The following is an 11,450-nucleotide window of genomic DNA, read 5'->3' as shown; positions in this document are numbered from 1 at the left end:
TAAAATACAGGCAACAAAGCATTTTAATCAGGAAGGTCTGTACAATGGGGTATTGTGAAGTAAGTTATGGCTACTATGAAGTCTATTCACAAAAGATGATTATAGGATAAAAGTACATAGTCTCTACATGTCTCTATTTTGTAAGCAAGTTTTAAAAAGTATTTAAGTTTCTTGAGAGACCTACATAAAACATACTGTGAAAGAGCAGTTATACCAAATAGAATGATGTATTGCTTGAGGGTCTTGATACTAATTAATGTGGTACAAAGACAAAGCTGTGAATGGATAAATATTTCCTTGGAAATCCTAGACCTTAAAGATGCATGTTTTTAATTGATCTTTAGGGTCTAGGATTTCCAGAGTACAAAAATTTATTTTACATTTCTAAGCCTAGTGGAAACTGATATCAACTTAAAAGTCTAAAAACTATAAGTAAGTGAAAATCAACTTGGATGTAATAGAAAGAAATAATAAAAGCATGTGAAGTATGAAATAGTAATCAGTGACACACAGCACCAAAGTACTAAGGAAAGGCTTAGAAAAGATTAAATAGCTGCAGTTAAGATAAATTACACTGAAACAGTCCTAACTTTTGCATTTACTAACATGAATAATCATACCAAGAAAGGTTTTAAAGTATTTTTATTTTCTAAATTTTACTTAGCATTTGACATGTCACTCATTTATACAACAGATCTTCGTTGAGTACATTCTAGATGCTACACAGAAAATGAAATTTGGAAAATTAGATTTCTTTTACTTAAAATAGAATATATTAGCTTCACTGAGTGTAAGGCACTATTTAATAGCAAAGTTATTTTTATTGCACTTTCTACAGGATCATTTAGTCATTTCCTGTTAGTTAAAATTGTCTTTAATTCTCATGACAAAAACAACTAGATGAAACACAATAAAATAGTTAAGGTTAGGAATCAGACTTCCCTAGGATTTATAACCTCATAATTTTGGCTTAAAACGTTTTTCAAGATTGACAAGGAAAAATAAAGCTTAAGCGTAATTAAATTAATTAATTAATTGTGGACAATAACAACAGATTTTAACTTCAGCAAGGGAAAAACTACCTGATCTGAAAGTCAGAAAAAGAATGCAAATAGGCGAAAACACTCTAATAGGTAAAATTCAGTACAGAATCTTGATCAAATTAATTAGGAAAAAAAGTAAACAATCAAAGTAAAAATTAGAAGGTACTCTCATGCTTTAAAACTTCAGTGGAGGCTGGGGCCCCCGCCCCAGGGCGAGGAGGAGGAGGGGGAGGAGGGTTTGGCTGAGCTGCAGCTGTTTGTCTGTTCGACACAGGCTTGGGCCCTACCGGGGAGACAGAGCCCCAGGGCTGTTGAAGCCTGCAAGTCCCCCCCCCTCCCCCTCCCCTCCCCTTCCCCTCCCCCTCCCCCTCCCCCCTCCCCCGCTTTGTGGCACCCCCCTCCCTCTACCCTTTCCCACTCTGATAATCTAGCCATGACTATAGCAGAAGCACAGCCAGCCCAGTGGGCAGCCCCAGGCCAGCAAAATATGCCCGTTCAAATTGGTCCCGCTGGGTGAGTCTGCAGTGGGGAAGTCTAGCCTGGAATTACGTTTTGTCAAAGGGCAGTTCCACGAGTACCAGGAGAGCACCACTGGAGCGGCCTTCCTCACCCAGTCGGTTTGTCTAGATGACAAAACAGTCAAGATCTGGGACACAGCGGGGCAGGAGCCATACCATAGCTTGGCCCCCAGGTACTACAGAGGTGCCCAAGCTGCAACTGTGGTTTATGACAGTACTGATTTCAGGAAACCTTCGCCCGGGCAAAGACATGGGTAAAGGAACTACGGCGACGGGCCAGTCCTAGCATCGTTATCGCCCTGGCGGGGAACAAAGCTGAGCTGGCCAGCAAGCGCACGGCGGAGTACGAAGAGGCCCAGGCGTATGCGGATGACAACAGCTTATTGTCTATGGAGACTTCAGCCAAGACAGCTGTGAACCTCAACGACCTCTTCCTGGCAATAGCTAAGAAGTTGCCGAAGAGTGAACCCCAGGATCTGGGGGGTGCAGCAGGCCGAAGCCGGGGTGCGGATCTCCATGGACAGTCCCAGCACAAGAACAAGAGCCAGTGTTGTAGCAACTGAGGGGTGGCGAGCAGCACACAAGCATGGAGCTAGCACGAGAGCTGAGAAATAACCTCCATCCCGGCCGCTCAGCACACAGCCCCTAGGGGAACAGCACACTGAGCCCTGGCTCCCAAGGGCTGCCTCTTGACAGCTCCGTCATGGCACTTTGTAACGCTTCAGTAACAGCACCAGGCAGCTGTTGCCACTGGCCTCCTACCCCTGCTCTGGGGCTTGGGGGTCAGATCCCCCGGGACTTACCTTCCAAAACAAACTTCCTTCACTTTGTGTTTTAGGTGCAAGACAGTGACCTCCTTATCTTTCCTCCTCCTCCTCGTCCCCATTTTTTTCAGAAAACTTTTTTTTGTCTCCTGCCCCTTCCCCTTCTGCTTTTGGTCAGTCTTTGTTCTTGATCCTCTTTTTCTTCCCCTCCCTGGGATGGAGAAGGTAGTGAACCCAGGAACTGAGGAAGGAGGTTTCCAGTTCAGTCACCTTAGGGGCCCTGGGGGAAAGTAAGGCTCCGAGCAGAGGGGAGTAAGGAAACATTTCCTTTTTGTTTTTATTTGGCTGGAGTTTCCCATATTTGAAAACACCGAGTTGGCCTTGTGGAGGGTGTTTCTAGGTAGAGGTGAGAATGGGAAGGCAAGCTCTCAGGCACCAGGCTGGAGTCTTGTTGTTAGCTAACTGGGCAGAGGTGGAGATGCAGTGTCATCTGTGGCTCAGGAACTCTTCCAAGGCTTACTTTCCCCTCACCCAGCCTCTTAGGTAGCTTCTCCGCCATAGTGAGGGAGATTCTGGACCCCAGAGTCCTCCAAAGAATCTTCACTGGTTGCGTGCCTCTTTGGCTCTGCTGTGATCTAAATGGAGGGACCCGTTTCTGACACCCGTCCTCTGACTCACACATATGCATTTTTTTCTCTCTGGCGCTCAGATGGCCTCAGCCCCAGACACTGTATCCCCCCTGCAGTTTGCACTTTAATTGATGGTAGTTCAGTTGTGATACTGTTTTATGGGGGTTTTGATTGATTTACCTGCCCTCTTAACTTTTTAATTAAGTGGAATCCGAGGTGTATATGAGATTTGGGGAGGGGCAGTAGAGAACAGTACCGGTGGCCGCTACTCAAGCCCAGTCTCCCCTGCCAGCTTCCTCCAGCTCTGATTCTTCCTTCGCCTATATTCTGGCCAGCCTAACTCGTGGGTGTAGGTTTACTTTTCCTGAGGAATTAACTGAGCAACTGGAGAGCAGTCTCAGGATAGCATAGGCCGTTGTAGGGGAGGGAAGAGGAGGCAGCAAGAGGGAGGAGTTTTCTGTCCTTTCCCAGGGTTCCCATTCAATTTGACTCACCTATTACCACGTCTTTTCTACTTCCCTGTAAATAGGTATGATCTTCATTCCCACTGTACAGTCTGTTCTGCCCCCCACCTCCCATCAGGCCCTATATCTTTTCTCCTTTGTTAGTATCTTCGGTTTGGTCCCTCCATGCTTACCCCCCAAACCCATCCCCCATGCAGCCAGTGGTTTAATCCGTAGTACCACAGAGGCCTACTTGTGGCCCCCTAGTATCATAACACCTGTTCCTGTGGACAGGGAACGACTGGCACTGAGGGTCCCTCACAGCTGTCTCACATCACCAGAGGACGTGGGTCCTTTCTAAATCTCTAGTCTCTCTTCACATCCCTCATCAGGTATTTTAAGATGTCTTTGGGAAGCCATCAAGGCAAGAGAGAACTCTAAATCCCTTCTTGTTCTAGCTCAGGGTTTTGAGGAAATTGGAGGAAATAAGATAGGAGAGGCCATAGTGACCTAGGATTGGAACCTTTCTGCCCTTTTGGCTTGCAGACTGCCTCCTGTCCCAGAGAAGCTGAGAAATCCATGAAGCTGAGATTCTGAAGGACCCAGCTTAGGTTCTTCCACCTACACCTAAATTCCCTTCCTTTACCAGGGGCAGCCTTAGTTCCCGTGGCCCTGAAACACATACACATTTTCCCCTCCTTTTCCCAGCATCCCCTAGCCCCCCAAAGCCGCCAGTGCATCCTTACAAGTGGAAGAACTACGACGGCTCCCTTAAGTTTCTTAGAAATGAAGTTCTTTCTCTGTGTAGTTTTCCCCATGGAGCAGTAGTGAAGATGTTTCGTTGCCTTGCGGCTGGGAAACCATTTCTCTAGGCTTCTTCTCCCCTCCTCTGCCCCCCTTAGGAACAGGATTGGCCTTAGCTTCTGGGCCTATCTGCTGCCTTCCTTCTACTTTCCGTTAGCTCTTCTGCTTTCCTTTGAGCTCTTTTGGGCTTAGGGAATCTTAGTTTTTATTTCCCAGCTCTTCATTTTTTTCTTCTGATTTTTTTTTTTTTTTTTTTGCTTCTAAGAAAGCATTTGCCTTTTTTCCCCTTTCTTGGGCTTAGTGAATCTTAGTTTTTATTTCCGAGCTCTTCATTTTTTTTCTTCTGATCATTTTTTTAAGGGGGGGGGTATCTTTTTTTCTTTTTTGGCTTCTAAGAAAGCATTTGCCTTTTTTCCCCCTTTCTTCCTCTCCCAACATAACAATAGTGGTAACAGAATGCAACTGCTGATTTACCGATGTATTTAATGTAAGTAAAAAAGGAGGAAAAAAAAAAAAACCTTCAATGGAGAACTACATTGGGCAAAGGGTAAAAATCACAGCAGTGTCTGAAAAGGAATCAAACAGATTATCAGCTTAAAAGCTTGTTTCAGGAAAACAAGCTTTTCAGATAATATTTCTATAATTGGTTACTAAAGAAACAACTGTGCAAGAATCTGATTTTGCAAAGATACATCAAAGTGCTTTATGTCAATACATGAGTGGGCACATCATTTTAACTCTATTTGATTCTGTTTCATGGGACTCATGTGCTTCTACTTCCTAAACGATTTGATACTGTATTTGGTAACAACAGATATATTTGATATCAGACACCTGGGCATGTCCCTTCTGGGGTTGCGAATGCATGGCCTATTCATAAGATTCAGATACTTCTTAAGGTGTCGGGGCATTTGATTTTGAACAGTTTCACTGGCTACTAGCAGATGAAGCACTGCTTCTCAACTTGGATGTAGAGTAAGCGAGAGAAGGGGTGGTGGTTTTAGGAAAGCACAGTGCCTTGGGGGTGAATTCAGTTTTTGTTTCCTGTATAAACATTCATTAACTGCAAGCCGTCTGGTTCTCATAACTGATTGTGCTCAGTACATGATTAACGTGTCCTGTTGAAGAGGGAATCCTGTTGTTGTTGCTATGAGTGTGTATTTTTTCCCATGTCAGGGTCAGAATTTTTGTTAGTAGCTTCACAAAAAGCTGTCGACAGTCCTAATTCTCTCAGGTTATGATAACCAAATTTTGCTAAACAAATTTCATGGCTGTGGTTATAGTCAATTATGTACTGTTCCTATTTCAGGGAAAATATATTCCTCTCTCATGCTTGCCATGGGTAAGTGTTCGCCACGGGGAGATGCCAGAAATGTAGGACAGAGTCTTTCAGTTGGTTAATAGCACCAGTAATTTACATGATTAAAGAAAATCATGATTGCTCTGTACTGGTAAAGGATGTGGAAATCACCTTTTTATTTCTTTTACCTGTGAACCACATGAAATAGAGAAAACATAACTTGTGAGTGATGGAAATGGGGTGTACAGTGACCATGTTTTATGTATAAAACAAAGTGAAAGGGACCAATAATCTTGAAACTTGGGAACACACAATAAGCCCAGTGAATTGAGATGCTCCCAGTAACCAAAATACTTGTCTAGAATATCTGTGCCCTACCTGAAACCCCTGCCGAATTAACTCCTCCTGATCCATTATCAGTTGAGATGGTTTTTCTTTGCAGAAACCTTCCCTGAAGTCTAAGACTGGATTTATTGAAACTATCAAGGGGTCCCACTGTATTGTACATAACACTACCATGGCAATTACTCACTATGTATTCAGCATAAATCTCTCTGGTAGGCAGAAAAATGCTGCCCCACCTAAGATGTTCACACCCTAATTCCCTTAACCTGTGAATATGTTACCTTCCATGGCACAAGGGCCTGACATATGTGATTAAGGTTCAGAACCTTGAAATGAGGAGATTATCCCGGATTATCCAGATGGGTCCAGTGTAACCATATGAGTCCTTAAAGAGGAAGAAGAAGGCAGACGAGTGGGCCTGAGAGCTGCCATGAGGGCTCAACAAGGCCCCAAGCCAAGAAATGCAGTGGCTTTCAGAAGCTGGGAAAAAGCCAGTTTACAGTCATCAAGAAAATGGAATCTCAATCCTACAACCGCAAGAAAATGAATTCTGACAACTCAAATTAGCAGGAAACGGATCATCCTGTAGATCCTCCAGAAAGGAACACAGCCTGCTATTTTAAGAGCACAAATTCAGGCAAAACTGACATTTCTATGAATACCAACCTGATATGTTTTAGAATATATTTTATTGATTATATTCTGTGAGCGAGATACTTTCTGGGATAATAATGCACTTTAGATTTATCCTCAATATCTTCATCAACATTAAGATAACCATGGATCTAGCTGTCCCTGATAATCATTCCTTAACCTCATCTTTATCATCTTTATCTTATCTGCAAACCACAATGGAAGCAGATTAAGTAGGGCTCATTTTAACTATAAAGGAATACAAGTTAGACTGTAACTAGGTACATAATGTCAATAAGTCAGATGAAATATTCAGTCAAAAAGTTGACTATATTAGTAAAAAATATTTAGATGCTTCAAGTTATTTCAGAAATTGAGGGATTTAGAAGTATCTTATTCAAAAAAAATCTTAGACTTCTCTATCACCCAATCTAAAGCAAAGATCCCAAAATGATGTGAGAAAAGATAAATGAGTCATTTGCTGTTTGTCTCAACTGAATGAATAATTTATTTTACTTTTACCTTTTAGAAAAGACTGAAATTCCCTGCCTTTATCTTCATTGATTTTCCCTTCTAGTGAGGAGTATGTGTTCTTTATATCACTCACGGCCAGAGAAATATTGTCAATCTTCTTCTGCAGAAGGGTCAGTTTCATTGCCTGGTAGTTCATCTGGTCAGTCATTTTTTGTGTCACTGCTGCATATAGAAGAAGAGAAAATAGGAAACGTTTAAAAATACATATTTTAAAACCACTCAAATTTCATGATAGATTGAAAGGTAATTCAAATAAGCCATGTTTGCACTTCATATTTGAAAATATAGATTACATGCACTTAGCAAATGGCATCCTGAATTTTATACTAATATTTAGGGGTAGAAATTTGTAAAAAGCATTCTGATACCTTAGATTTCTAAAATGTTTTAACTTTGTCCAGAATGTTCAGTCTCTCTTTTGCTACCCTTAAAGAGTTGCTGTTAGACTTTCAATAGATGAGGAAATTGAGGGTCAGAAAACTGAAATACCTTGCTTGAGGTTACAGAGCTAATGCTTTATCTTCTGCTTTCAAATCCAATGCTCCAGCATTAAATAGATATAACTATATATATATATATATATATATATATATATACACACACATATGTATATATGCTACATGTATATATGTAGTTTGTATCTATATTCTGAGAATTTTATTCTTTACTGAGGTATTTATTCTTTAGAGAGATAAAGAGATTCAGAATTTGGTTAGAATCACTTTATAAAGCAATGATACTTTCCATGCCATTACACATGCTTTTCAATAATTCAAGGAGGATTTTATGGTATCTTGTGAAAATACTGAATTTCAATCCCTTAAAAAAATTTGAGTACAGATCCTAAGCTGTATTCACCTGCATTTTTAAAGAGGTCCCCTTAAATCAGACTTCTCAATTTGAGTGCCTTATTTTGTATGACTATATATATGCCAAACATAGTGAGATGTTTTTAGCAGTAACCAATTTTATGTTTCTAAGAGATGAGGTTAAGTCTAAAAGGAGTGGTAAAATATTTATGATTAGAAAGATGAGAAAATATGTAACATGCCAACTTTAGATCAACACGAGGTGCTGGTTGATTCTGAGGCACATTCTTTGCCCTAGTCAGTGAGCAATACCCCTTAATGATCTCTTATCAACCAAGGGTAGGGAGCCTTCTTAGCTCCCTTAAAATGATCCAGTCCTCGCATCCATGTCAAGGTTCTTCCATGACTGTACTCTTTGCAGGACAAAAGTCTGATTTAATTTTGGAAACCTGGGATTTCCTTACAACCTAGTATGACAGCATTTTTATGCTCCTTCTGTGTCTGCACACAGAGCTCCAATAATTACACATGTTCCCTTCAGGCTGGGAACCTGCAGCTCACCCCCAGTTCCTTCCAACATGCAAATAGAAAAGGATCGAGAGGTATGTTAATGTCACCATCAAACGTTTGACAGCCAAGTGATGTCTTGTTTGGAAGTCATCATAAATAGTGTTGACAGTGGCTGGGTTATAGGGATGACAGTAATTACAGCCAGTGACCTGGGTCACCACAGTCTCGCTGCTGTGGCTCGGGCGTCCCTCTACCACCTGCGGCGTGACTCTCAGCCTGGTTGCTGTGTATCAGCTGCTGTTGTTCCTGGGCTAGATGGAAGCAAAAAGAGAAGAGAGAGCGTTAAGCACTGGCACTGCCTCATCTTTTCCAGTCCTGAGCAGCAATATGGCAGATGTGCATTTTCCCGTGTACTGAAGCTTGATGGTCGCGATGACTGCAGGGTAAGAGGCTCCGCCCCCATCCACAGGGTGATGGGCTCCCACATTGGTGTTGGAAGTGCAAGGCTCTAGTTCTGTTTGGAAAAAAATAAAATTATTAAGGTTTCCTTTTAGGTGAAAATGGGTGGTAGTTTGGGGAAGCCGTGTAAACCGGGGTATGTAAACTGCCTGCATGATTGAGAGGATCCTTAAACTCAGCTGTGTTCAAAGCTAGAGCAGCTTTCTAAGTCGGCTGTCACAAAGATGGCTTGTTTAACAATGCAGTTTCCAACTGGTGGCCGCTTGGAAGTAAGGGAGAGCTACAGGTTCTTTACTAAAAGAATACCTGCGTAACAGTGCCACTTAAATGGGTTGTTCCCAGATTTTTAAGAAATGCATAGGATCAAAACATAAGGACTGCATGTAAAAGTAAACCATTATAGGGCATGTCTCGAGGGGATCAACCTGTAAAGTCAGTGAAATTTCAGAAAAATAGAATTCTTATAAAATAAATTTACTCTATTAAAGAATTGCTTCTCATTTCCCATGAATCAAGTAATATTTTAAATGACAATATAATTTTTCATTGGGGAAAACAGTTTAGAGGGAAGGTTTATTAAACATATTGAACACATCAAGTAATGTATGTCTGTAACCTGCAGACTTCTAATGAACAAATTTATTCATGGAAGTCTGCGTATCAGACATGAGAAAACAAGCGTTTGGTGTCTGACTGTGCTTCTTCCCATGTGAAGTTAGGTACCAATGAACCTGTACCTCTGGCACATGTTAATTATGCTCCCTAAGGCATATGTGGCTGGGACAGTAATACTAAAGCATCTCTACTCCATAGAAAATATATTTGCCACGAATTTGAGTTAGTCTCTATTGTTAGCTTGAACTTTGCATCGCCGTCTTCTGGGCATTGAGCTAAATTAATCAATCTCCATTCATGTCCAAGGTTTTTGCTTTGATTTTGTTTCTTCTTTTTCTCCACTGCATAATAGATGGTCCTGCGTAACTGTTGATTTATTTGGTGGAAGAAGACAATCTGTAGCTTGGGGAAAAGCGTATGTATTTGAGGGCTGCAGTAGGAGGTGAAAAGTATTAAATTTGTGCTAGATCCTAGTAATAAAGTGCTTATAGCCCAAATTCAAACTAATTCATACAAATATATCTGCTACATAACTGTATGGTTTTTAAAATCAAGGCTCCTTCTTAGATGATGCAATAACGCAGTTTCCTGGCAGCTAAAATCTGTCTACCCAGGAGGGTTACCAGAGGGCAAAGCAAGGATTCTCACACCAGGGTCTCTGAATCAGCAGTATCAGCATCACCTGGGAACTTTTAAAAATACAACTTCTGGGCCCCATCCCAGACCCGCTAATTTGAGAAACTCTGGAGTGAGGCAGCAACGTGTGGTTTAACAAGCTCTCCAGCTGATTTCAATGCACACTAAAGTTTGAGAGCCACTGGAGTAGAGCATCAAGATACATCTCCCTTAGCAACTTCCCACCTCGCTACCTTCCCTGTTTCTCTTAGCAGTGGAAGGGTGTTCAGGACACAGGCTTGTAAGTATTACAGCAAAAGGAACAGGTGGCTTTAACAGAATGAACAAATTGGTCTTTTCATTTTTTTACCGCTTACCTTTCTGAGCTAGATCATAGGAAAACAAAAAGGGCTGGTGTATTGAAATGCATACCACAACTTGGTAGGCAGTAGACTTTGTTAGGAAGCAATGTGTAATTATGGTAAAAACAGAGACCATATTGTTTTGTGACATACAAACAAGGTTGCCCTTCAGATTTCTTTTTCCATCATTAACTTTTAATGCATATTTTTGCTTTGTTTTTTTACGTTTCTTTAGAATAGTGTTTTTTCATCATGGGTGGAAATCAGAAGCATCTGTGAACTTTGCAACACTGAGTGTTCATGTTCTGTCCACCCCCCTCCCACCCATCTGAAGATTATGATTCAGTAACTCTGTTCTGGGGAATTGAGCATGTGTGTACAGAGTTTTTTAAACTCTGCAGGTGATTTCGATGTATGACCCTGGTTAAGAAGCATTAATTTAGAACAAATTTCAACATTTTCTAATTCTGACAAGTAAATTCAGTGGTGTAAGGCAGAAAATACCAGATGTTTAAGTTAAAAATTGCAATCCAGAAGTTGATCTTCAGAGATTTTTCAACAGACATTAAGTGCTTGTTGATAACAAGAGCATATGTTAAAGACTTGATTTATTAAAACTGTAGTGAATAAAAACCTTTAGTTTCCTACCACTCCACAGAGAAGCGGGCCTTTACAAGGAGTAAGTGAAGCGGGGTGGATGTGGAGGATGATTGTCACAGTTCGCGACTCCCTAGCATAGATGATATTATTCTCTCTGTTGTCAGGACACAAGATCCCTGAAGAGGGACTCCTAAGCATGGATGCATGTGAAGTGTCTGAGCCACCTCCCCAGCGATCAAACCTAGAGTCCACGTACAATTTTAGAATGTCTCAGAAGTAAGAGGGCCTTTCCACTCAAAACCGAGGCTATAGCTCCCCACCTGGTAACATTCCACATACCCCAACTCCAAAACTGTATTTAGTCAGTATGCACCAGTGTGACCTAGCAATTATTAAAATACTGAAATACAGCCATACCTATTGGCAAATATATAAAGTGTAATAACTGATACCATTAATTATAAAAA

At 41.2% G+C, this 11,450-nt stretch overlaps 1 protein-coding gene and 1 pseudogene across 2 annotated transcripts in view; one reads left to right on the top strand and one right to left on the bottom strand.

Moving 5' to 3' along the window:
- MMRN1 (multimerin 1) overlaps positions 1 to 11,450 on the bottom strand; it is a 76,952-nt gene that overhangs the window by 18,485 nt on the left and 47,017 nt on the right. For both annotated transcript variants that reach the window (XM_028491597.1, XM_007105386.3), the window contains exons 4-5: positions 8,542 to 8,643; positions 7,002 to 7,175 (exon numbers count right to left, since the gene is read on the bottom strand). In XM_028491597.1, coding sequence (XP_028347398.1) covers positions 7,002 to 7,175; positions 8,542 to 8,643 — 276 coding nt within the window. The remainder of the gene's footprint in view (positions 1 to 7,001; positions 7,176 to 8,541; positions 8,644 to 11,450) is intronic.
- Positions 45 to 2,124, top strand: LOC102977874 (ras-related protein Rab-5B-like; annotated as a pseudogene).

The sequence above is a fragment of the Physeter macrocephalus genome, chromosome 7, assembly GCF_002837175.3.
Source record: "Physeter macrocephalus isolate SW-GA chromosome 7, ASM283717v5, whole genome shotgun sequence".
Taxonomy (NCBI): Eukaryota; Metazoa; Chordata; class Mammalia; order Artiodactyla; family Physeteridae; genus Physeter; species Physeter macrocephalus.
The sequence above is the reverse complement of the archived record's forward strand: the minus strand, read 5'-3'. Positions and strand labels throughout refer to the sequence as shown.